The sequence below is a fragment of the Ursus americanus genome, chromosome X, assembly GCF_024610735.1.
Source record: "Ursus americanus isolate L20-20 chromosome X, mUrsAme1.1.p, whole genome shotgun sequence".
Classification (NCBI taxonomy): domain Eukaryota; kingdom Metazoa; phylum Chordata; class Mammalia; order Carnivora; family Ursidae; genus Ursus; species Ursus americanus.
This window is the reverse complement of record NC_142164.1, coordinates 38900486-38927709: the sequence shown is the minus strand read 5'-3', so window position 1 is coordinate 38927709 and position 27224 is coordinate 38900486. Positions and strand designations below refer to the sequence as shown.

At 43.6% G+C, this 27224-nt stretch overlaps 2 protein-coding genes across 3 annotated transcripts in view; one reads left to right on the top strand and one right to left on the bottom strand.

The window, feature by feature from the left end:
• The window catches only part of LOC123793853 (NACHT, LRR and PYD domains-containing protein 12-like), a 33340-nt gene extending 6623 nt beyond the window's left edge, over positions 1–26717 (top strand). Inside the window, 9 exon segments of the mRNA XM_087859542.1 lie at positions 1638–1727; positions 9002–9172; positions 9288–9458; positions 11751–11930; positions 12582–12752; positions 12850–13020; positions 13323–13493; positions 13607–13777; positions 24647–26717. Coding sequence (XP_087715668.1) covers positions 1638–1727; positions 9002–9172; positions 9288–9458; positions 11751–11930; positions 12582–12752; positions 12850–13020; positions 13323–13493; positions 13607–13777; positions 24647–24728 — 1378 coding nt within the window. The 3' untranslated portion in view covers positions 24729–26717.
• Positions 4939–6296, bottom strand: TEX13B (testis expressed 13B). Of its 2 annotated transcripts, none has more exons than XM_087859613.1 (2): positions 5805–6296; positions 4939–5718 (listed from the first exon to the last, which is right to left on the bottom strand). In XM_087859613.1, the coding sequence occupies exons 1-2, from the start codon at positions 6261–6263 to the stop codon at positions 5011–5013; spliced, it is 1167 nt and encodes a 388-aa protein (XP_087715739.1). In that variant the 5' UTR covers positions 6264–6296; the 3' UTR covers positions 4939–5010. The 2 variants fall into 2 exon arrangements, with proteins under 2 accessions (XP_087715739.1, XP_087715740.1); XM_087859614.1 differs by having other exon boundaries at positions 5808–6296.
• Positions 26718–27224: the final 507 nt, after the last annotated feature.

Here is a 27224-nt window from a genome sequence, read left to right as displayed (position 1 = left end):
GTCTCTTGACAAAATTCATGACAGTTTCAATCCAGATGTATATTATAAAGTAAAATAATGGACAAATACACTGAGAATTTTTTTTAAAGATTTTATTTATTTATTTGACAGAGATAGAGACAGCCAGCGAGAGAGGGAACACAAGCAGGGGGAGTGGGAGAGGAAGAAGCAGGCTCATAGTAGAGGAGCCTGATGTGGGGCTCGATCCCATAATGCCGGGATCACGCCCTGAGCCGAAGGCAGACGCTTAACCGCTGTGCCACCCAGGCGCCCCACACTGAGAATTTTTAAACACTGTTGGAAACAAAAAAGGGCTTCTGGTTCATTCTAGATTTCCAGAAAATCAGCCTTAAACGGAGTCCCTGTCTTAACCCTATTGCCTTTATCAGAGGGCTTAAAGTTTCTTCAAAATTTAACCCAAAATATTCCTTTCATAAGTGTATTGACTGAGAATTTATTATTGAACTTTTTTAGTTGTTTTTTTGTTGTATAAACAACATAGTGTTATATGAGTTTCAGGTGTACTGTATAGTGATCCAATAATTGTATATATTTCTCAGTGCTTGTTAAGTGTACTCTTAATCCCCTTTATCTATTTCACCAATCCTCCACCCACCTCCCCTCTGACAACCACCAATTTGTTATATTTGAGTCTGTTTTTGTCTTTTTTTGTTTGTTCTTTTGTTTTATTTCTTAAATTCCACATATGAGTGAAATTGTGCGGTTATTTGTCCTTCTCTTATTGCATTCACTTAGCATAATACCCTCTAGGCCCATCCATCTTGTTGCAAAATGGCAAGATGTCATTCTTTTTTATGGCTGAGTAATATTCCATTATATATATTTGCCACATCTTCTTTATCCATCCATCAGTGGACACTTGGGTTGCTTCCATAATGTGGCTGTTGTAAATAATACTGCTCTAAATATACAGGTGCATATATATTTTTGAATTAGTGTTTTTGTTTTCTTTGGGTGTTCCTCAAAAACTGGGTGGCTCAGTCATTAAGCAGTCTGCCTTCGGCTCAGATCATGATCCCAGGGTCCTGGGATGGAACTCCGCATCTGAGCGGGGAGCCTGCTTCTCACTCTCCCCCTGCCTGCTGCTTCCCCTACTTGTGCTTACTATCTCTCTGTCAAATAAATAAACCTTTAAAAATTTATAAAAAATAATTAAAAATAAAAGTACCATATGAACTTTTCTACTTTTCAATTATTGTCAATTCTTCTATTAGTACTGACAGCCGAGAAATAGTTACATTAGAAAGATAGCTTGGAAAGTCACTTGGCTTCTCTGAGCATCTGCAAAATGGTGATTAAAATATCCATCATGTTGAGCACCAGATAAGATGATTTTTATATGTAAAGTGCTTACCTTTGTACCTGGCACACAGTAACATGGGTTGGGCTTTGAAGTCAGACCTGAGTGCTGACCTCTGTTCTGTTCTTGCCTATGTGACTTTAGGCAAATATCTTAACTTTTTTTGTGCCTTAATTTCCTTATCTGCAAAATGGAGTAATACCTCTTAAGGATTTTGGAAGAGGTAAATGAATACTAGTATGGTGACAGAAGCCAAAATCAGCCGTTTAACTTAAAATTTTGTTTTAAATTATTTTTGCTTTTTCATCTCTTTTAGGTCCTTCCAGCTGTGCAATTTGCCAGTGTCTCAGCTACACTTGCTCTGCCAAGCACTGCGTAATCCATACTGTAAAATCAAAGACCTGAAGTAAGTTGAACTTTGCTTTAAACACTTAAGTATTTGCAAGGTAAAGACGGGGTTGCTAGAAATTGCACTGATCAGACCTGAACACAAAATATAACTAGTGCTCAGCTTCTCCATAGCAGAACAGCAAATGGTAAGATATTCTATGAACCTAGAAGGGGTAGAGTCAGGCACAGATCCCTGCCAGCCCCTCCAGCTATTTCCCCTTTTATATGTGCTATTTTTGCTGCAGGAGTAGGTGGCAGATTAAAACATCTAAGAGATTTGTGTCTGGTACCCCTCCTGGACCTACCACTTTCTCCTTCCAGATTCCCACTTTCGTCCTCCTTGGTTTTGTTGGGTCCTATCCCACTCCGTGCAGCTCAATGATCCTTTTCTCTCCTTCCATGTCTCACCCCCATCCCCCGAAGTTATTTCCCGAAGTACCATTGCTTAGAAGCTTCCCACCCCCGCCCGAACCTTCATTTCTTGCTCACTCTCAGGTGTCTTGTCAGCTTGTCAGTCCACATCAGGAGCACACAGGCACAAGCCCCCTTGTTTCCAAACTCTTCACTGCACAGATCAGTGTCTGTTCTCCTTCCCTCCTGTCCCAGAGGAAGAGGCGGCCTTTCCAATCCTACCCAAGCCAGTAAATTCACTCTTTTTTTTTGTCTTTTTGTAAGCATTTAATTATTTCATTTTACACAACACAGAAATACATAACGATCTAAAAGCCTTCCACCCTACTGTCCCAGACCCCACCCCACTTTGTAGCCCCAACACCCCACCTCCTGCTTACCATCCCCTGACCCTGATCTTACCCTCCCCTAGGTAATACCTTGTTTGCTAAATGTCTTTCTAGACCTTTTTCTATGCTTTTTCAAACACCAAACTATAACATAAGGCACACATAAATCTATAATATACATATCATACACATGCAGAGTTACAGAACTTTGGGGGGGTTTTGTTTCACACACACACAAAACTGGCTGTCATTTTTTTCCTTTGAATAATAGTACAATGGACATGCCTCAGTATGTAGGGTCTATCTCCTTCTTTTACACATTGTGTGTGTTTAGGCTTTCTTCAGCTGTCTCCTTCCCCATGGTTCAAGTTTCTTCCATATTCCAAAGAACCCCCTCTGCCCTGTATCCTACCCCACTTCTTCCCTTCACAGCCAGAAGTGCTTGAAGAACTCCCCCTGACTGCACTTCCTGGCTTCCTATTTACTCCCCAGTCCTTGTGGTTTGGCTTCTGCCCTTCCCCAGCCCAGATCTGCTCAAAGGTCAAAAGTGGATACCAGACCCAATGAACACTTTCCACCTCCTATCTTAGGGCCTCCCCTGCAGCCCCAAGCACTGCAGAGAATGCTCTCCTTGAAACTCTCTTGCTCCTGTTCTAACTACTCCTAAGGACCTCCTTGCCTCCATGGTTCCCAAACAGTGGCAGTTTTGCTCTCCAGTGGACGTGTGGCAATGTCTGGAGACATTTTTGGTTGTCACAGCTAGGGGGTAGAGTGAGGCACCTAAGGGGTAGGGGCCAAGGATTCTGCTAAACATCCTACAGTGTACTGGACAGCCCCCTGCCACAAAGAATTATTCACTCTCAAGTGTCAAGAGTGCCCTAGAAAGATATAAACGAGCCCAGAGATATTTCTGAAAATGCAGGTGAGGGATCTGGCCTCCAACCCTGATGGTTGTCCACACCTGCCCCAATAGGAGACAGCCCAGAGTCACAGCCAGCTGATGTAGAGATGTCCCAGGGCCATGACACCTTCAGGCTCTAGGTCAGTAGAGTCCCTGGGTAATATCCAGGGCTCCTCTAATTGCCTTACTATGGTCCAGGTGTGACACCTCACCATCCTTCCATCTGTGGGCTAAACCATACATTTAGCTTCCCTCAATACCACTCACAGTCATGAGAAAGGAGACACAGACCATCCTCTCCCCTCCCCTTTTCCCAGTTTACCCCCTCCCTCTGGAAATTGATTTCCCTTTGGGATAGGTTTTATTTCACATTCATGAATTCACTGAGGGCTCTGTAGCCAGATTCCCCCTCCCACTATTATTCTGGTGGTGGGTTGGGAGAGAGAATCCCTCAGGATGGCACCACACTTTGGTCTGTGGCACTATCAGTTACTGACTCACCTCTTTGGCAGTGGCAGGAGTTTCCAGTTCTGCCACTGGGATTGGGGAGGGTTCTCCTGTTGTGGAGCTAGACAGCCATAGCAGCCCTTGTCAGCAACTGGCACTGCTGTCTCCTGTTTGTAGACCTAAAAGATTTTCTTAGGGGTGGCAAATCTCTGCTGTGTTGTAAGCCCAGCGGTTTTGATCGTTTCTCATGATATAACTTGATCAAGACATGAACAAGTTTCCTGTCTGTTCATTCCTGGGGACTATTGGGATTCAGGAGTCCTCACTATACCCATAACTCTTCTGATACTCCTCCCCAGCCAAGTTCTGATGTTTTCTTTGACAATATATGGGTTGTAACTGCATTCCTGGTGCCAATTTCTGACTTGGAAATAACCTGGTTGCCCAGAACGGGAACACACTCAAGTTAGCTTAAAGAAATGGGGATCTATGCAAATTGGGTTTTCACAATTGTGCAATTGCAGAGAGTGGAAAAGTGGTCATGCCACCACTATCTCCATCTCTGGAGTTGCAGGATCAACTCCTGTGCTGCTTCTCTGTGCCTTACCTGCTCCCTGGGACCTCATTCTGGCATCCTCTAAAAGACATTTGGCTTCTATAAAGCACACAGTTCTGCTCCCTGACAGCCAGGACCAGGCTTTGGCTGTGGCCTCAGCTTTCATGACTCTGACCATGGCCCCAACTCCAAATGACCCACTGTTTCCTTACCCAACACCACCATGACTATGGAATCTGCCTCTCTGTTCAGATTCTCTAGTGTGAGACCTGTTTGGCTCAGGATGGGTCAGGTGACCACTCCTGCTCCAATCATATACAGCCTAGGTAGGGAGAGGGGTGGGTTGTTGTATACGTGGCTGCTCAGGTCCACCAGATGCTAGGGTTGGGGAGGAAAACACATACAAACAGAAGCTATAGTGCTTCTGGGGTGTGGAATGCTAATGCTCTGGAACACAAAGGGGGTCAATCAAAACATGTCTCTCTCAATCTACACCCTCCCCACTTCCTACCCCACCTCCCTCCCACTCCCTTAGTCCCATTCTCCCACTCATCCCCTCCCCCCACTCCACCCAGTTCCCTCCCTCACCTCCCCCCCACCTTGAAAATTGATTTCCCATTGGTGTATGTTTTTGTTCTATTTCACATTTCTAAATTTACTGAGGGCTTTGCTGCCAGATTCCCCTCCCACAGCGGAAGCAAATTTCTCTCCGTGAAAAATTCACAGCTTTACACCAGGGGCAGTCCCAATCCCCAGGCCTGCGAAATATGGGAGGTCTTCTCTGCTGATGGGGTTCGGAGTCTCTCCTGTCTCTCTGGGATTCTTGAGGGTCTGTTCCCTGGGACCCCCCATCTGACCGTGAGTTAACATCAGAGGGCTTCCTGTTGGGAGATGTCAGAGATGGAGCTTTTGCTGTAAATGTTGCTGCTGGTGGGGATGGTGTGGGTGCAGGTGGGGAGGGGGATGAGGGGCATGAGTAGGAGTATGTGAATGAGGGAGGGAGCTGGACAGGAAGGGGTGATGGTGTGACTCTGGACCCAGGCTTGAGGGTCCCAGAGAAATAAAACATGACTGTTTCCACTAACCTGAGATATCCCTCCCTCTGCCCACCAGTGGCGTAATTTTTCCGCTCCACAGCTCCGACCAGGTGCACGAGGCCTCTGCCCAGCTCCTTTGTGGCTTCTGCGCCCAACACATCCTTCTGTCTTTTTCTTCTGCTTCCTGTGGCACCAGCAGCAGTAGTAGAAGTAGCAGCAGCTTGGGACTCCTCTACCTTCTCGTGTGCTCCTTCTGTCCCAACCCCACTGGCAGTGGCCAGGCCTGGCTCCTCTGAGGCCTGGCCCTGCTCCCCAGTAGACCCCAGCTGTTGGAGAGAAGAGGGCAGGGTTGAAACCCATTCTGGGGACAAGGCAGGGAGATGGGGTGGGGATCAAGTAGAGATAATCTTACAACCTGGAAAAGCTTCCATTTCAGGAGGTCCCGTTCCTTCTGCATCTCTGCCAGGTGTGCTTGTGTCTGCCGCAGCCGGAAGGCTGCCTCCTTGCGCTCCATCTCCTGCTGCACTGTGAGCTCCTTTAGGTCTGAGGCCAAGGTCTGTGCAGCGGACTTATGCAGTTTGGCAAAATCGTGCAGCCACTGTACCCTGTGCTTGTGTAACTGGCTCTGCCTGCAGGCGAAATGCATGCCCAGGGCCAGGCTGCTCCAGGCACAGGCATCTTTAGCCTCGCTGGGCACTGCACTGTCCTCCAGGATGGCCCTGAGTTTGTTCTCTACCTCCTCCCAGGACAGGGATATATTCTCGAGGTAGAACTCAGGGCCTTTCTTATGCCCAGCCATCTTCTCATTGATGAAGGCTATGACATTGCTGTGCTGGAACCCACCACTGGGGTCGTTAGGTTTCAAGGACATGACGACTGAGCACCTTAGGGATTTGGTTGTCCCTGTGGGGTGAATCAACCAGTTGTTCACTCTGCGGGGCCCCCCCCTTCCCCCATCTCCCCCGCCCCCTCGCTGCCCACTTCCCCCGCCACCTTCCCCCCCCCCCCCGCTTCCCCCGCCTCCTGCCCCTTGCCCGCTCCCCACCTCCCTCGAGTCCCACCTCCCTCGAGTCCCCCCCCCCCGCCCCCCTTACCTCCCAGCTCCGCACCCCAGCCCAAACACGCCAACCCTACTCTCCTCCCATCTGCTTGCCCTGCCCCCTCCCCCCTCAGACCCTCTTAAAGATCCCCTGACTGGCCTGTCCTACCTTAGTATATCTCCCACCAAACCTCACCTCTAAAGCTACGGCCAGATAGGGTGCCGGCTAACCATGCCTACCGACTAAGCCCAAAGAAAGAGCGCAACTTTCCCTCCAAGGACTCCGGGGGAAAAAGGAAGTCTGGGGGCCAACCCTCGAGGCTTTTACTCTAGGACTGTTCCAACTTCCAGAGACAGTGGGGGTGGGAGGGAATTTGTGAGGACGGTTCCTCCCAATTCCAGGACATATGAGAACCGCTACATTTCTGAAAGTCGTTGAAGGCGGGAAACAACAGGAGTGGTTAGAAAAGACTTAGAATCAAGAATGTGAAGTACTTGTAATGAAGTACAGGAAGTCCTGCCCCCCTCTATAATGGCTTGTCCCACGCCAGGCAAGGGCCTCCTAGAGATGGAATGTTCTAGAACGCTAAACAGCCCCAGTCCCTCGTTGGCTTTCCGTTTCAGGCGGTGGAAGAGGGTGGAGCCTGGGAACAACTTCGTCACCCATTGGCTCAACACTGAACATTATAGTCACCCCAAACAGTCTTAAATTCTGGCCATTTCACCCGGAAACCATGTCTCAAATCTGCCCGCCTTCACACCCCCGCCATCTTAGTCCAGCTCCCCCTACCTGTATTTCTTCTCTGGACCACAGCAGCCCTCTGATATCTGGTCTGTATCCTGCCTACCCTGACATCAGAGGGATCTGAGCATGTCGGTTTAAAACTCCAATGGCTTTCTGGAGCCTTCTGGAAAAACCAGATGGACTTAAGGACCTTCTGCTATAATTGAATGGTAGTTTCTACCTATGAGTCTACCGTGAAGACTGAATGACAAAGTGCATGTAAAGTTGATATAATGTTTTCTATGATCACATATTTGTAAAATATACAAATTCTGTGTGTGTGTGTGTGTATGTGTTTGTACATGTTTCTATGATATTGAAGAAAAGAGTGGGAGGGTATACACTAGACTCTTAATATTGGTTATCTTTGGGAGGTGGAATTGGAGAGGAGGTTTGGAAAAAGTTTTTATCTTTTTAAAATACATCTTTCTATGATTTCATTTATTACAAATAACATACATTTCTATATGTATGCATGCATTAAAAATCTGGAAAGTCATGTACCAAAATGTTAACAGTGGTTATTTTGGGGTGGTAGGAATATAGTACTTAAAAAAAAACTTTATGTTTTTCTCTGTTGTAGAAATTATTTATAATAATCATGTGTTTTAAAAAAATTTTTAACCTATTTTTTGATAACTTGTGATCATTGTAAATAATTTTTAAATATCTATAATGTGAGTGTATCCCTATAATCTCACCTTCCCCAGCCTAGAAGATAACTACTATTAATAGTTTGATATATATATGTCCTTCTAGTCTTTTAATATAGGCCATAGCAAATATAGTTGACCCTTGAACAACACAGGATTTGAGCTGTGGAGGTCCACTTATATGTGCATTTTTAAAATAAATTCAGTACAGTACTATAAATGTATTTTCTTTTCCTTATACTTTTCTTAATTAAAAAAATATTTTCTTTTCTCTAGCTTATTTTATTGTAAGAATACAGTATATAGGGGCGCCTGGGTGGCACAGCGGTTAAGCGTCTGCCTTTGGCTCAGGGCGTGATCCCGGCGTTATGGGATCGAGCCCCACATCAGGCTCCTCTGCTATGAGCCTGCTTCTTCCTCTCCCACTCCCCCTGCTTGTGTTCCCTCTCTCGCTGGTTGTCTCTATCTCTGTCAAATAAATAAATAAAATATTTTAAAAAAAAGGATACAGTATATAATACATATAACATGTGTTAGTTGACTGTTTTATTGTGAAGTCTTCTGGTCAACAGTAGGCTATTAGTAGTTATGTTTTGGGGAAGTCAAAAGTTATAGGCGGATTTTCAACTGTGTGGAGGTCATAGCCCCTAACCCCTGAGTTGTTCAAGGGTCAGCTGTAATTGGCAGTTTCTCAAACAAAGCATCTTCTCACTTGTCTTCTGGCCTTTGCCCAAGCTGCTCCATGAGTGGCTTGTCCCTGGGCTCCTCCTGTTCTCCCTGCTCCCATTCTCTTCATCCTCCTGTTCAATTTCTATTCCCCTTTCACAACAGCACTCAAGTATGTCTTTCTCTTATAAGTGTTTCTTGATCCTCCAACTCCCACCCCAAGATAGGCTGAATTGTGCCATCTTTCTGTGTCGCCATGATACCTTGTGCATATCACTTGCAGTACTTTTCAAGGCCAGGTCTGGGTCTTAATTACTTTTGTGTTTTCAGCATCTGGCACAGTGGTAAGCACCCAATAAATGAATTGTTGTGTGGATTGAAAGAGTTCATTACATCAGTAAGGTACAAACAGATACCTTTAAAGAGAGTCCTGTTTTCTTCTCTAAAATGTCTTTTTCTCCACACAGACTGATTTTCTGCCATCTCACAGCTTCTTGTGGTAGGGACCTCTCTTTAGTATTTGAAACTAACCAGTATTTGACAGATTTGGAGTTCGTAAAAAATACCCTGGAAGATTCAGGAATGAAGCTTCTGTGTGAAGGATTAAAACAGCCAAACTGTATCTTACAGACATTGAGGTAACTGATAGCAGGAGAATTTGTTGTCTGTGTTCGTATCATTTTTGGTCAATTTCTGTTTGCATGAGGGTAGAGCATGAACAAGATAATGAGGTCATTCTTTTCTTCTTTGAAGGTTGTACTGATGCCTTATCTCTCCTGCTTCTTGTGGGGCACTGGCAGCTGTTCTCAGTACCAGTCAGTGGCTCACTGATCTGGAATTTAGTGAAACAAAATTGGAAGCTTCAGCTTTGAAATTGCTTTGTGAAGGCTTAAAAGATCCAAATTGCAAATTACAGAAGCTCAAGTAAGTTGTAACTATTAGTTTCCTTGCTGCAAGAAAAAAAATTTAAATATGCAACTCAGGATGGATGTTGTATAATCAAAACACATTTCAAAGAATCATGGAAAGGAAGAATAAAAGGGACAGTCCCTAAAATTGTTCCTATGCAACAAGTTTAGGAAAAGAATTTTCATTGTAAGCGACAATAACATCGATGACTATAGTAATAGCCCACACTTATTGAACAGTCACTTTGTGCTAAGTATTGTGCTGACTGCTTTGTATCCATGATTTCCTTTAATTGCACAACGGTTCTGAGAGGTTTCAGATTATTATCTCCATTATAGCAGATAAGGAAATAGGGACCCAAGGTCATAAGACCAAATAACATGGCAAAGGCACAATTCAGAACCCACATGTATCTGACTTCAAAGTCCATGGCAGTGATTTTAATAAAAAAGTTTATCATATATGTATTAGGGTTCTCCAGAGAAACAGAACAAATAAGATGTATATAAATATACAGTTGACCCTTGAACCTCACAGGAGTTGGGGCGCCAACTCCACCCCCCACAGTCAGAAATCCATGTATAAATATGACCCTCCAAAAGCTTAACTACTAATAAGCCTGCTGTTGACTGGAAGCCTTAACTGATACTGACTGACAAATATTCTGTATGTGATATGTATTATATACCATATTCTTACAAGAAAGTAAACTGGAGAAAATAAAATGTTAAGAAAATCATAAGGAAGAGAAAATACATTCACAGTACTGTACTGTATTTATAAAAATATTCGTGTTTAAGTGAACCCATGAAGTTCAAACCTGTGTTGTTCAGGGGTCAACTGTATAAAGATTTATTTTAAGGAATTGGCTCATGTGGATTATGGTGGCTATCAAGTTCAATATTTGCAAGGTAGGCCAACAGGCTGGAGACGCAGGGAAAAGCTCATGTTGCAGTTCAAGTCCAAAGGCATTCTGCTGGGAGAATTCTCTCTTCTTCCCTGGGAGGTCAGTCTATTTCTATAAAACTTTTCAACTGATTAGGCGAGGCCCACCCAAATTATAGGGTAAATTACTCAAAGTCTACTGATTTAAATATTAATCTCATCTAAAAAGCACCTTCCCAGATACATCTAGAATGATTTTTGACCAAATATCAGGATATATGAGCTAGCCAATGTGACACAATTAACCAACACAATATATATGTGGGTTTATTTATTTTTTTAAAGTAGACTTCAAGGAGCGCCTGGGTGGCTCAGTCGTTGAGCGTCTGCCTTCGGCTCAGGGCGTGATCCCAGCGTTCTGGGATCGAGCCCCACATCGGGCTCCTCCGCTGGGAGCCTGCTTCTTCCTCTCCCACTTCCCCTGCTTGTGTTCCCTCTCTCGCTGGCTGTCTCTGTCTGTCAAATAAATAAATAAAATCTTAAAAAAAAAAAAAAGTAGACTTCATGCCCAGTGTGGAGCCCAATGCCGGGCTTGAACTCATGACTCTGAGATCAAGACCTGAACTGAGATCAAGAGTTGGACACTTAACTGACAGAGCTACCCAGGCACACCTATATGTGGGTCTTTTTTTTTTTTTTTAAAGCAAAAGCTCTTTAACATTAAAGCTTTCTAAAATCCCCTTTGAGACCCTTCCCCCCTGCAAAATGCCTCTTTTTGAAAATTTCTGAATTGGGGAGATATAGGCATGTGTACTTATGAGCCCTCTTCAAGGCTAAGGTTGGAGCCTGGTAACTCAAGAGAAAATTGAGGACTCAAAGATTATAGTCTCTATCATAGAAATTCTTGAAAGTGATAGAAGAAAAAGTTGATGGGATTCAAGAAATTGGACTACTTAATACAGACAAACAAAGATTGAGAAGACAGGAAGGTTGGTAAAAACCACTCTCCCGTCCCAAGGAAGTAATATTACATGGATGATGATGGTAGGCTGGGTCTCTAAGGATGGAAAATTAATAAATAATGGACTTTTAGATCCTTTGACTATAAAGTATACCATTTCTCCCATGGGGTTTGAAAGAAGCTATGAGATAGAATTCTAAATTCATGCAGGGAGTTAAAATGAGATTAGGTCCCAACACTTTTTTTGGAGGGACAGTCAACACTTACTGAGTTCCTACTGGGGGACACAGTGTTGTGGGAGCAAAGTATGATTGTCTCCCCTGGAGGCTGTGACATTGTCAAGGTTGGCAGTCTTGTATGGGTGGGCCTTTATTTTCTCTGCTCATGAGGTACAGTGGGTAGGGGGTAAGTAAGATAATAAAGCAGCAATTCTGTCTCTGTTCATCTTTCTTTCTCTCCAGGTTGTGTGCTAGCCTTCTCCCTGAAAGCTCAGAGGTTGTTTGTAAGTATCTTGCCTCTGTTCTCATTTGCAATCCAAACCTCACTGAGCTGGACCTGAGTGAAAATCCCCTGGGGGACACAGGGGTGAAGTATCTTTGTGAAGGTCTCAGACATTCCAACTGTAAAGTGGAAAAGCTAGAGTAAGTTTCTTAGAACTGTCTGGCATCATCTTATGACTATTGAACTTGTCAAATGCCTTCTATGTGCCAGGATCTATGCTTGGGCTTGGGAGAAGTTATTTCACCTAATTTATTCCTTCCAATAACCATATAAGATAGATTTTTTTAAATCCCTGTTGTACAGATGAGGAAGTTGAAGATCACAGGGAAATGTGACTTGTCCAAGGTCACACCACTCAAAAGTGGTATAGTCAGATATGACTCCAAAATTTGTTTCCAAATCTCCTGCTCTTTCCAGTATACAGCCATCTTGTGTGTTTACAGGAATGACACTACTTAAATATTAAGAATATTTACAATGCACCCAACACTGAATTAGATATGGGTAAAGTTATCAGAAGGACAAGTGGCAAGGCTGCCCTTAAGGACACAATGAACCAATTGGAGAACAACACAGTTCAATGTGTAATGAAATGCCCAACACTGTGGAATCATTTAAAAATGCCAGATGAGCCCAGGGAAAGGTAGGAGGTCGCTGTGCGCTGGAGACCTCAGGAGGTGGCTTTGTGAAGGAGGTGTGCCAGGAGCTGGAACTCGAAGGGAGGCTAGGAAAACATTCTCAGAAAGCTAAGAGACAGCAGTGGCTGATTTTTCTTCTTTTTCTCTTGGTAGCTTGAGCACATGTTACCTAACAGATGCTAGCTGTATGGAGCTCTCTCCTTTCTTGCAAGTGAGTCAGACTTTAAAAGAGCTGCTTGTATTTGCTAATGCCCTGGGGGACACAGGAGTACAGCATCTCTGTGAAAGTCTGCGGCATGCAAAGGGTATTCTCGAGAATCTTGTGTAAGTGTCTGCTTATCCTTTTTCTCACGGGCCTGGGCACTTGAGGTTCAGTAGGACTCCATGGTTAACAGCCACCTTGGTATCCCCATTCCTCCAGGCTTTCTGAATGTTCCCTTTCTGCAGCTTGTTGTGAGTCCCTCGCTCAAGTCCTGAGCTCCACTCGGAGCCTGACAAGGCTGCTTCTAATTAATAACAAAATTGAAGATTTGGGACTGAAATTGCTGTGCGAAGGATTAAAACAGCCTGTCAGTTAAAGGATCTGGCATAAGTATCATGGACTATAGCCACAGGCAGAGTTTCCTGATGTTTCAGCAACTCTTAAAATTAAATGAGTATTTTTTGGCCTGGTGATTGAATCTCCAAGGAAGCAATAAATGAAGAACCAAATAATTTAGGGAGAATAAATGTTCCCCTCTCTACAATCTCTGCTTGGCCCTGGCCCAAGGGATTTTTTTTTTTTACACGATACTCTGAGTTTCTAATGTGTTTTTCTAGTGGGTAAACAGAATTCTTAAAGTAACTCAGCGCAGATGAAATGATGCCAGCCTTCTCTACCTTACTTCCTGGCAGGTTGTGGACCTGCCACTTGACTGGAGAGTGTTGTCAGGATTTATGCAATGCACTCTACACCAATGAGTACCTAAGAGACCTTGACCTCAGTGATAATGCCTTAGGGGATGAGGGTATGCAGGTGCTGTGTGAAGGGCTGAAACACCTCTCCTGCAAACTGCAGACCTTGTGGTAAGTACACAGCGACTCTTTGCTCACTGGGCTCTTGTTCCAGGCTCTATATGAAATGGAGGGTCACTGTGAAACTTGGGGTAAAACTGATTTCTTTCTTGAAATTCCCATAGGTTAGCAGAATGTCATCTCACAGATGCGTGCTGTGGAGCCCTTGCCTCTGTCCTCAACAGAAATGAGAACCTAACATTGCTAGACCTAAGTGGAAACGACCTCAAGGATTTTGGAGTGCAAATGCTGTGTGATTCACTGATTCAGCCAATATGTAAACTACAGACATTCTAGTAAGTTACTATGGCGGGGGATGTGGGAGGGAGGGGGTCAAGACAGACATGTTGGGTTTGATCATAGCCCATTGCCATGAGGAAAGAAGAAAATTTGAGGGCAAGCCATGCCTAGGCAAAATATCAAAGTAAGTGAAATAACCAGTAGGCTTCCTCCTTGGACACAGGGGCAGGGCTAGAGGCAGAGAACAGGCAGCACTGGATCTCACTGCTAAGAGAAGCAGCATAGTATAGGAAAAAGAGTACCATAGTATAGGAAAAAAAAAAGAAAAAGGAAAAATTTAGCTATTGTGGACATTGCTGCTATGAACATTGGGGTGCATATGGCCCTTCTCTTCACTATGTCTGTATCTTTGGCCTAGATGCTGTTAGGTCTGGCTTAAATACTGGGTTTAGCATCCACTAGCTACATGACCATGCTTACTTAACCTCCCTGAACTTCGGTATCCGTGTCTATAAAATGGAGCCAATACTAGTACCTGACTATCTGGTATTAACAGGGGGATTGAATGAAGTAAAACATTAATCATAAATGTACCTAGTACAACCTTTGGCACATAGGTGGTTCTCCATAAATGTTACATTCTTTCCCTTTTCTCTTCTTATACTTGCCAGGGGTCGTAATATTTACATTTGAGAGTCTTCAAGACTCAAGGAAATGAAGCTGTAATGATGCAATTATAGGAAGTGGAGGTCTTGACCTTTTCTGGTCAATGTCCATCTGCCAGCTCAGCAGGCTGGCATGACACACAAAGTCACTCTTAATTAGGATATAGCTATGCTGTGTTGGCAGCTAACCAGTGACCAAATGGCCATTCGTTTCTGGCATTCAGAACTGGAACACATAATGGAAAATAAAGGCCGAGTGCAAAAATTCCACATTTCAAAGCCAATTTAACAGATTGAAGTGTAAATGAAAACAACATAAAGGCCTGATTACAAGTCTGGCTGAAACAGAAGCTGGTTCTCTACTAGCAAAGTGAAGTATGTTAGTTTCAAAGGCTTGAAAGTGTGGTGATTACTGCCCAGAAAAAGAGAATCATTCACGACATGATGAGCCTCGGAGATTTAGGGACCTTCATTCAGTGGTGTCTTTCTCAAAAGAGGTGACTGCAGTCTATATTGTCAACAGGTTGGAATAAGCTTAATGATCAATCCTAATGTTTCTTCAAATATTGAGTAATTTAATGTGGTAGCACTGTATAGTGTGTATGCTTCAGCAAAGGTCTTAAGTGACAGTGAGGAGAAATTATTTTGTGATGGCATGCCATTATTTGCTTTTTATTGTAAATTATTACACTGTTTCCTGTCTCTCTTGCTCTTTGCCTTTTTTTTAAATGATTTTTTATTATATTATGTTAGTCACCATACAGTACATCCCCGGTTTCCGACGTAAAGCTCGATGATTCATTAGTTGCGTATAACACCCAGTGCACCATGCAATACGTGCCCTCCTTACTACCCATCACCGGTCTATCCCATTCCCCCACCCCACTCCCCTCTGAGGCCCTCAGTTTGTTTCTCAGAGTCCATAGTCTCTCATGTTTCATTCCCCCTTCTGATTACCCCCCCTTTCTTTATCCCTTTCTTCTCCTACCGATCTTCCTAGTTCTTATGTTCCATAGATGAGAGAAATCATATGATAGTTGTCTTTCTCTGCTTGACTTATTTCACTTAGCATTATCTCCTCCAGTCCCATCCATGTTGCAGCAAATGTTGAGAACTCGTTCTTTCTGATAGCTGAGTAATATTCCATTGTATATATGGGCCACAACTTCTTAATCCAGTCATCTGTTGAAGGGCATCTTGGCTCCTTCCACGATTTAGCTATTATGGACATTGCTGCTATGAACATTGGGGTGCATATGGCCCTTCTCTTCACTATGTCTGTATCTTTGGGGTAAACACCCAGTAGTGCAATGGCTGGGTCATAGGGTTGCTCAATTTTTAACTTTTTAAGGGACCTCCACATTGTTTTCCAGAGTGGCTGTACCAACTTGCATTCCCACCAACAATGTAGGAGGGATCCCCTTTCTCCACATCCTCTCCAGCAATTTTTGTTTCTTGCCTTGTCTATTTTTGCCATTCTAACTGGCGTAAGGTGGTATCTCAGTGTGGTTTTGATTTGAATTTCCCTGATGGCTAATGATTTTGAACATTTTTTCATGTGTCTGTTAGCCATTTGTATGTCTTCATTGGAAAAGTGTCTGTTCATATCTTCTGCCCATTTTTTGATTTATTTGTTTCTCGTGTATCAAGTTTGAGAAGTTCTTTGTAGATCTTGGATACCAGTCCTTTATCTGTAGTGTCATTTGCAAATATATTCTCCCATTCCGTGGGCTGCCTCTTAGTTTTTTTGACTGTTTCCTTGGCTGTGCAGAAGCTTTTTATCTTGATGAAGTCCCACAAGTTCATTTTATCTTTTGTTTCTCTTGCCTTTGGGGATGTGTCATGAAAAAGGTTGCTTTGGCCGATGTCATAGAGGTTGCTGCTCTCCTCTAGGATTTTGATGGATTCCTGTCTCACATCGAGGTCTTTCATCCATTTGGAGTTTATTTTTGTGTATGGTGTGAGAGAGTGGTCAAGTTTCACTCTTTTGCATGTAGCTGTCCAATTTTCCTAGCACCATTTATTGAAGAGACTTTTTTCCACCGGATGTTTTTTCCTGCTTTATCAAAGATTAGTTGCCCAAAGAGCCGAGGGTCCATTTCTGGGCTCTCTATTCTGTTCCATTGGTCTATGTGTCTGTTTTTGTGCCAGTACCATGCTGTCTTTGTGATCACAGCTTTGTAGTACAGCTCGAAATCCGGCATTGTGATGCCCCCAGCTTTGTTTTTCCTTTTCAACAGTTCCTTGGCGATTCGGGGCCTTTTCTGGTTCCATACAAATTTAAGGACTGTTTGTTCCAGTTCTTTGAAAAATGTCCTTGGTATTTTGATCGGGATAGCTTTGAAAGTGTAGATTGCTCTGGGTAGCATGGACATTTTAACTATGTTAATTCTTCCGATCCATGAGTATGGAATATTTTTCCATCTTTTTCTGACTTCCTCAATGTCTTTCAGGAGTGATTTATAGTTTCTAGAATATAGGTCCTTTACGTCTCTGGTTAAGTTAATTCCAAGGTAACGTATGGTTTTTGGTGCTATTGTAAATGGGATGGATTCCCTAATTTCTCTTTCTTCAGTCTCGTTGTTCGTGTATAGAAATGCAACTGATTTCTGAGCATTGATTTTGTATCCCGCCACGTTACTGAATTGCTCTATAACTTCTAATCGTTTGGGAGTGGATTCTTTTGGGTTTTCCATATAGAGTATCATGTCATCTGCAAAGAGAGACATTTTGACTTCTTCTCTGCCGATTTGGATATCTTTGATCCCTTTTTGTTGTCTGATTGCTGTTGCAAGGACTTCTAGTACTATGTTGAATAATAGTGGCGAGAGTGGGCATCCTTGTCGTGTTCCTGATCTTAAGGGAAAGGCTTCCAGCTTTTCCCCATTGAGAATGATATTTGCTGTAGGCTTTTCATAGATGGCTTTTATGAGATTGAGAAATGTACCTTCTATTCCTACACTCTGAAGGGTTTTAATTGGGAAAGGATGCTGTATTTTGTCAAATGCTTTTTCTGCATCTATTGAGAGAATCATATGGTTCCTGAGTCTTTTCTTGTTGATATGATGTATCACGCTGATCGATTTGCGAATGTTGAACCATGCTTGCATCCCAGGTATGAATCCCACTTGGTCATGATGGATAATCCTTTTAATGTACTGTTGGATTCTATTAGCAAGGATCTTGTTGAGGATTTTGGTGTCCATATTCATTAGGGAAATTGGTCTGTAATTCTCCTTTTTGATGGGGTCTTTGCCTGGTTTGGGGATCAAGGTAATATTGGCCTCATAGAATGAGTTTGGTAGCTTTCCTTCTGTTTCTATTTTTTGAAATAGCTTTAGGAGAATAGGTATTATTTCTTCTTTGAATGTTTGGTAGAATTCCCCAGGAAAACCATCCGGGCCTGGAGTTTTGTTATTTGGAAGGTTGTTTATCACTGACTCAATGTCTTCATAATTAATTGGCCTGTTTAAGAAATCAATTTCTTCCTGTTTCAGTCTTGGTAGTTTATAGGTTTCCAGGAAGGCCTCCATCTCTTCCAGATTGCTTAGTTTTTTGGCATATAGCTGTTGATAATAGTTGCTAATAATCCTTCCAATTTCTTTTTTCTTTTTTTTTTTTTAAAGATTTTATTTATTTATTAGACAGAGATAGAGAGAGCCAGCGAGAGAGGCAACACAAGCAGGGGGAGTGGGAGAGGAAGAAGCAGGCTCATAGTGGAGGAGCCTGACGTGGGGCTCGAACCCATAACGCCGGGATCACGCCCTGAGCCGAGGGAAGACGCTTAACCGCTGTGCCACCCAGGCGCCCCAATCCTTCCAATTTCATTCGTGTTGGTCGTGACCTCTCCTTTTTCATTCATAATTTTAATAATTTGGGTCCTTTCTCTTTTCTCTTGGATAAGTCTTGCCAGTGGTCTGTCAATTTTATTGATTCTCTCAAAGAACCAGCTTTAGTCCTGTTGATGTGCTCTACTGTACTTCTGGTTTCTAATTGATTGATTTCTGCTCTCATTTTGGTCAACTGCTTCCTCGTGAGTGTATTAGGCCTGTCCCTCTGTTGCTGTTCCAGCTTCTTGAGGTGAGAATATAAAAACTGCATTTCAGATTTTTCTATTCTTTTGAGTGAGGCTTGGATGGCTATGTATTTCCCCCTTAGGACTGCCTATGCAGTATCCCATAGGTTTTGGACCGTTGTGTTTTCATTCTCGTTGGTCTCCATAAATTGTTTAAATTGATTTTTGATTTCCTGGTTTATCGAGTCATTCCTGAGCAGGATGGTTCTTAGTCTCCAAGTGTTTGAGTTTCTTCCAAATTTTTCCTTGTGGTTGAGTTCCAATTTCAGAGTGTTGTGGTCTGAGAATATGCAGGGGATAATTTCAATCTTTTGGTATCGATTGAGACCTGTTTTGTGTCCCAGAACATGGTCTATTCTTGAGAATGTTCCATGGGCATTAGAATAGAATGAGTATTCTTTGGTTCTGGGGTGTGGTGTAGTGTTCTATATATATCTATGAGGTCCAACTCATCGAGTATGGCATTCAAAGCCTTTGATTCTTTGCTTAGTTTTTGCCAGGGTGTTCTGTCTATTTCTGAGAGTGGAGTGTTGAGGTCCCCTACTATTAATGTATTTTTATCTATATGTCTCTTTATTCTGGTTAAGAGTTGGCTTGTGTATCTTGCTGCTCCCCTGTGGGGGGCATATATATTTATAATTGTCATATCCACTTGTTGAATACTTCCTTTAAGAATAATATAGTGCCCTTCTGCGTCTCTAACTATAGTCTCTAGTTTAAAATCCAATCTATCTGATATGAGAATTGCTACCCCAGCTTTCTTTTGAGGTCCATTTGCGTGAAAGATGGTACTCCATCCCCTAGGGGCGCCTGGGTAGCGCAGTCGTTAAGCGTCTGCCTTCGGCTCGGGGCGTGATCCCGGCATTCCGGGATCAAATCCCACATCGGGCTCCTCCGCTGGGAGCCTGCTTTTTCCTCTCCTACTCCCCCCGCTGTGTTCCCTCTCTCGCTGGCTGTCTATCTCTGTGAAATAAATAAATAATCTAAAAAAAAAAAAAAGATGGTACTCCAGCCCCTTACTCTCAGTCTGAATGCATCTTTGGGTTCGAAATGAATCTCTTGTAGAAAGCAACTGGATGGGTCATTTCTTTTTATCCAATCTGCAACCCTGTGGCGTTTATGGGAGCGTTTAAACCATTTACATTGACACTAAGAACTGAGAGATAGAATTTTAATGATGCCATGTTGCCAGTAAAGTCTTTGTTTGTATTGGCTGTGACTTTCTGTTCTGTATCACTCTTGGGGCCTTTTTACCTTTATAGAACCCCCCGTAATATCTCCTGTAGGGCTGGTTTCGTGGTTACGAAATTGGTTAATGACTGGCGATTCTGGAATGTCTTTATTTCTCCATCAATTCTGAATGACAGCCTTGCTGGATAAAGGATCCTTGGCTGCATGTTTTTCTCTGAAAGAGCTTTAAAAATGCCCCCCCCAACCCTTTCTCTCATTCCAGGTCTGTGTAGACAGGTCTGACGTAATTCTGATGCCTTTGCCTTGGTACATGAGAAATTTCTTTGCCCTAGCCGCTTTCAATACTGTATCCTTGGATCTAATATTTGCGAAATGCACTATGACATGACGTGGTGTAGGTTTGTCGTGGTTGAGTTTGGGAGGGGTCCTCTCTGCCTCTTGGACACGAATGTTTGTTTCCCTTGCTAGATTAAGGAAGTTTTCAGCTACAATTTGTTCAAATATCTCTTCTAGACCTCTGTTTTTCTCCACCCCCTTGGGGATGCCGATGATTCTGACATTGGATTGTTTCATTGAGTCAGTAATCTCCCGTAACCTATATTCGTGGGCGTGGATTTTTTTAAGACCAGCTTCTATTTTCATTTTTTCTTCTATTAACCCATCCTCCAATTCACTAATACGTTCCTATGTTTCGGTGACCCTGGCCATCAGAGCCTCTAGTTTTGCCTGCATTTGGCTCATAGAATTTTTAATTTCTGTTAGATTCGCTCTCATTTCTGTCCTTAGGGATTCTATATTCTCAGTAACCTTTTCATTAATACTTTTTTCAATTCTACTCATCATTTTGACCATCATTACTCTGAATTCCATTTCTGATAATTTGGTTACATCCATATCCATTAGTTCTGTGGCAGAGGCCACAGACTCACTGTCTTTTCTTTTCTGGGGGGGGGGCTTCTCCTTCTTGTCATTCTGATGAAGAGAGGTTGCAGGGTTGTCCAGAGCCCAAATTATTGACTGGGTCCCAGGCCGTGCCCCTTGTTTTATAGGGATCTTAGGGATGTGGGCTTCTTGATTTTTCAGCCTGCCTTCTGTGGGAGGGGCCTGCCACGCCGATACTCAGGCAACCCTGTTTGGGTAGAGTCTCCGTGTCCCCTGCGAGGGGGTTTGGGGATGGGCACACTGTGAGCCGGTGTTTCCAGGCTTTTGTTCTCTGGCGGCTTTCCCTGGCGGTCTGCTGTGCCTCTTCTGAGAGTCAGAGCAGCAGCGGCCGAATTTCAGCCTCTGTCACAGAACAGAGGGATTGCGGCCCATTCTCCACTGATGTTCTGGCCACTTTAACTCTGTTACCGTTGGTGCTGCTCAACCCTGCAGCGTCCCGGGATGTGTGCCCCACACCCTGTGTCCCAGCCGTCACTTCCAGGGCCGGCGTGTCTCTGTCCTTTGTGTTTCTAACGCCGCCAGCCGCCCCCGCAAGTGCTCCTGGAGCTCCTGGTCTCAGTCTGAATCCAGTGAGCACACTGGGATTCCGGAGTTCCGCGAGATGCCTGTTGGCGCGTGCTTCCGGCTCACGGTCTCAGTCTGCTGTTTCTCGGGTGTTGGTCCGCAAGCCCGCCCGCTCTCCCGTGCAGGTGGCTACCGCTTCCCGGCACCCGAATGCGGCAGCTCCCTCCCCCTTCCGTTTATCTTCCGATATCTGTGCGTGGTTTCAGGGCTCCCCGCTTCGTACCTCAATACTCAGCACTGGAGATATTCATTTGTAGAGATCCAGATGCATCTTCCTGTGTCTCATGCTGATTCCGTGGTTGTTTAGGCTGGTCTGGTACCTATCCAGCTCGACTCGGGGGACCGGCTGAAAAAGGGCTGCTCTTTGCCTTTTAACCAATGTGCTTCCATTGTGTTTTCAGGCCAGCCTTCAAACCCTTGTAACTTGTCAGTTGACAAGTTGATAACAATGTGCAGTAATAACTCAGAATACAAAATAAAGGACACACACACACAGAATAGACACCATTCACAGACCTCAAATCAGTTTTGATTGTTAGAGTATATATAAGACAAACAACACTATAACTAATAGAAATATATACTTACCCAAGTAAGGTGAAAGGAAATTATGGGTGATTTAATATTGTGGAGGGATTGAAAGGGGTTGTAATTCCAGGAGAGCCTTCTAAAAGGGGGAGTCTTAGCTGGAAATTGCAAAGACTGGAGGAAGAAGGGTATTTTCTAAGAGCTGTTTGAGTGTGGAGCTGAATCTTATTCCTCATTGTATTCGCCCCCGCCCCATAAAGTTCCGGCTCAGTGCTTTGCATATAGTAAATACATATAGAAGACCAATTAGTAATTTAGAGCATCTGTAGGCAAGGAAAGGAGACAGTTAATGACATGTTCAATAAAGACTACGTGTCTAGACATTCAGAAGGTCAAGGAATAAAAGAGCCTGTGGCCTTATAGTGGCAGAGCTCACCTTCCTTCATTCCACAAGTACTTGCTGAATATCTGCTATGTGCTAGGCAAGTGTGCCAGGTGCTAGGAGACAAGAGTGAATAAGACATGAGGCATAATCTATGCTCTTCAGGGGCCAGGGGGCCTAGTGGTAGAGACAGGCACATAAACTGAAGAATGCAATAGGGTGAACATGTGGTCTTAAGGGAGTCCTGGCAGGAGACAACTCACCCAGCCCAAAGCTTCTTGGAGGACGGACCACCTGTGTGAAGTCTCAGGACTATTGCCAGGAGAAATGGGGGTAAAGATGAAGAAGCGTAGCCCACGCTTAGGAGATAGCATGAGCAAGGCAGCCAGACAATAAACTGCATGGTTTATGGTACTTGATGGGGAAAGGGTTAGGAAATATCCAAGGAGTTTGCTCTTGCTAGAGCATAAAGTACAAAGCAGAATGTGTCGAGAAGTGAGACTGAGGGGGTAGGCAAGGCCTTGTATGCCGTATGTGGTTAGTAAGACCTGTTAGCAGAATTCTGAGTACAAACTTAGTCATTGCTCTCTTTCTCTCACATACTCTAGTAGTGGTCCATTTTGAGGCCCATCCTCACCTTTCTAAAACTGCCCCCCGAGATAGAGCCAGTTTTGCTTCCAAAGTTGGTTGGAGAGTCAGTGCACTGCTGCTGTCATTTCTCACTGCCACAGGAGGCTGATCTGAAGAACTGATCTGAACCAGTCCCTCAGAAGTTTGGTTATTAGACAGTGATGCCGTGGCTCGTCTGGTAGCCCTGCTAGCCCTGCAGTACCATCATACTTGGGCTCTGAGGTTACAGATATATTAGTCCACATGCAAATATGCAGCCATTGTTCCCTACATTATTGTATGTGTCACGGTGGTTGGGTCTAGAGGAGGTCCTGGAATCAGCCACAGGTGTACATATATAGGAGACATACCCTTACCCCACAAAGGTACCCTTGAGCCTTTTCCTTTCTTCAAGATAATTTTATTTTATGGTCCTTGGTGCCTTTTCCAGGCACTGGGCCTTGGATAAAGGCCCCTAACTCACCCTGATGTATGTTCCTAATTCTAAATTTGGGAAGAAGGGGCTGAGAGTAATTGGTCTCTTAACTCCCAGAAGACCTCTGGGCTTCCTAAGCATATTGGCCCACCTCTTGCCCAACAGTGAGCCCTACACATCAAGAGGTAAGGCAACTTTTGCTAAGTCACTCAAAAAAATTCTCAAGGTCTTGTTACACTTCCATGGTATTAAATATCTACTTACCCTACAATTCCATAATTAGCAAGGTTACTCATTTCACTTTGCTAGGTAAAGATTAGCTTCTATCCATTAAAAACTAAAATCTTTACCTCACTACACTCTTGAAAGATCTTGTACCTTCTTTTGTAATCAATGGGTTTTAATTGGGGACACACATGTGGAGTTTGAAGTGCCTGTTGGACACTGTGGGAAGTTTTCTAGTAGGTGGGCAGTTGGATATAGGAGTGTGCCCCGGAGATGATAGCTGAAGCCATGACAATGGATGAGATCCTCTAGGGAGAGTGAGAAGAGAAGAACCTCTGAGGAACATCTCTGGGGAATTAGCCCTGGGCAATACCAACTTTTAAGAGGTGAGTATGGAAAGGAAAACCGATGGAGTAAACCAGGAGAGAAATGGTGTCCTGGAAGCTATGGGAAAAGTGAGTTTCAAGGAAGAAGTGCTCAACAGTGTCAAGTGCAGCAGAGAGGGCCAAAAGGATGAGTACTGAAACCTATATCCATTGGATTTCGTCATTAGGAGGCCATAGGTGACTCTTATCAAGGGCTGTTTCAGTGATGTGGTGGGGCTGGAAACCAGACTGCTGTGACTTGAAGAGATTGGAGATGAGGAGGGGGAGAAGGAGCAGAGATGAATCTTTCAAGAAGTTTGTGAAAAGGGGGTGCCTGGGTGGCTCAATCGGTTAAGCGTCTGCTTTCAGCTCAGGTCATGATCTCAGGGTCGTGGGATCTGGCCCCACGTCGGGCTCCCTGCTCTGCAAGGAGTCTGCTCCCCCGTGCTCATGCTTGCTCACTTGCTCTCTCTCTCTCTCATAAATAGATAGATAGATAGATAGATAGATAGATAGATAGATAAGTTTGTGGAAAGGAGAAGAGATGTGGGGCTGTAGCTGGGAGGACTTGTGGAATTGCAGGAAGGAGGGGGTTGTTCTTTTTCCTTCTTGGCTTTGTTGAGGATAGGCAAATTTGTAGGCTGAATGAAAGGAGCCCATAGAGAGGAAGAGGTTACATATACAGGAGCAAGAACTAATGGAGTAATGCAGCAGGGCCTTGGACAAAGGCAGAGAGGGATGAGAGTGAGAATCCAAGAAGAAGTGAAGCATTTTCTCAAGGAGAGGAGCCAAGACTGAGGGAGGAGGTAGATGGCAGAGGGCGTGAAGTAACTGAGTGGTGCTAGGGAGCAAGTAGAATGGGAATCTTATCCTTGAGGATAGGAAAACTAGTGAAGGCATCTGTTGGCTTGACTTGACACAAGATTCTTTTCATTTTTCATAGCATTGACATGGATCATTTACATGAAGAAACATTCAGAAAAATGGAAGCTTTAAAAATGAGCAAGCCTGGAATCACCTGGTAGTTTTCAAGGAGAGCCCCCGAATCAGCTGCATATAGACCCCCCTCCTGGCACCATCATTAACAGTTGTGCAATATTCTTGTTCTAGTCCTGTTAACCTTTGCTGAGGACCCTAGTGTGAAGCAAGTGGCAGTGATAGCTATTTCTTACATAGAATCATCCACTAAGTAGGTTGTGAAAGGCAGAAGCACTTTAGTTCAAACGTCTTCAGCAATAATACCTTACATTCATATATTGTGTTATAAAGTTTACTGTGTTTTCACAGAAATCCTCAAAGGTAGGGAGATGAGGCTCAGAGAAGGTTGTGTCTAGCTCTAGGTCACACAGCTCTTTAGTGAGAGAACTGGGACTGGAATCTAGCCAGGCTATACAATACCCAGACCGGGTAGGGAAACAATAGCAAAAAGATGTGAACGAATCAACTTAAAGAAACAAGATACTTGAAATGATTAAAGGGCAAGAGGGCGTACAAACACATGTTCTATCTTATGGTGTTGATTTTAAGTAAAACTAAGTTCACAAGAGAAAGAGAGAGGAGTGAGTTGGATTGATAGGGAAAGGCTTCCTGGAGATGCAACTTGATGTGGGCCTTGAGAATGAGCAGGATTGAGACAGGGAAGATACACTGGCTCGTGGCTGTAAGGCCGCAGGCAACACGGCTGCGTTTGTGAGCAGCTCACCAAAAGCGCCTAGGGAGAGAGAAGTGCTGGCAGTAGAGTTTCTCGAGCTGCAGCACTATCTGCATCCTAGGCTCCTAAGGGTGCTCTCCACTTCCCAGGTTCAACTCCCTTTCTGAACTTTTAATACCTACCCCTTGTGTTTGTTCTTGTCCATGGACTCCTATGGCCGACTCACTCCTCACCCCTGGCAACATATTGCATAGCCTAGCATGGATCCTACACGACCCCATGTTTCTCTCTCTGCTTAGCTTCCACAGAACACCAGATGAGACAAGGGGAGGGAGGGAATGCCAGGCAAAGAAAATAGCACAAAGGCCACGAAATAGGAGTGAATGTGGTGTGGGATGGACAGAAAGGTAGGCTGACCTGATTAAGGTGTAGAGTTGTCTCTGGAAACTACTTGACTAGCTCTGTGACCCTAAATATGTCACTCAGACTCTTACAGTTTCTATCTTCTCATCTGTAAACTGGAGATAAATTAACATTAACTTTGCCGGGCTGTTCTTGTTCTCAACATGGTGCCAACCCCCACACAGTAGGTACTGTAATGGTGGCTGTTGGTAGGAGTGTATAAATGTAATATAACCCAGCTGTGTAGTCTTTGAGCTCCCAGATTTTCCTGCTGTGTAGTCAGTGTTAACTGTGCATTTGAACGAAATGTGCGTGCTGGAGATAGTAAAGCTAGCAGGAGAAAGAGACACATAGTGGGAAGTTACTGCAAGTGAGAGGTCCAGCTGCTCCATGTCCTCATCCATCATCACGTGTTGTTCCTTGCTACCCTGGGAGATGGTAACTTTCAGTCAGGAGACCACATCTGGCCTGAGAAGAATGGTCAAGATAGCACTTTGTTTCCAGTTTTCTCAAGTTCTTTCCCTTTAGTTATTTAAGACATTTATTGAGAATTATTATGTGCCAGGTTTTGTGCTAAGTGTTGGCTTTACAGAGATGAGTATGCCTTCTCTTGAGCACATCCCCTACCATCTTCTCTGACTGCCCTGGTCCCTCTGTCAGTCTGGTAAACATCTGATAACACTCAGTCACATTAAGAACTCAAGGATATAATATTGAATGAAAGATTGTACAACTCTCTGTGTGTGGGTGTGTGTGTTTGTGTGTGTCCTGTTTGTATCCAAAAGCATAAATATACATGTATATGTATATGTCCAGAATATGTGTGGAAGAATGTATACAAGAAATTGCTAACAGGAGTTATCTCTGTCAAGAGGAATTTGATAAGCAAGGGCACTGAGAGAAGAGGAAAGAACATTTCCATTTTTATCTATAGCCCTCTGTTCTACTTGATGTTTTTACCATGTGCTTGTATTAATTTTATAATTAATAAACTTGATGTTAAAAATAAAACTGATTTATACTAAGGAATTATTTTTCTTCTTTTCCAACATGACAGTTTAGAAGAAAATACAGGGCAGGCATTTATAAGCATGACAGAAACCTAAAGGAAAAGAATGAAAGATTTGACCTCAAACTTAAAAATCTTTTTATGAGAAAAATAAATAAAATGGAAAGACTAGTGATTAACTGGAAGAACATATTTGGCACACGTATAAATAACAAATCTATGAAAAAAAAACATGAAGGACTTCTACTTTCAGCAATGATGAAGTAACGGTGAATGGATTCATCTTCCCACATTAACAACTCAAAAAATGGGCAAAATATATAAAAAGGCAGTTTTCAGACATTAGATAACAGGCAGAGTTGGTAAAAATAAAAAACAAATAGCAAGATGGTAGTTTTAAACAGAACCATATCAGTAATCATACTAAATTTAATGGTCTCACAGCAACCCAATTAAAAG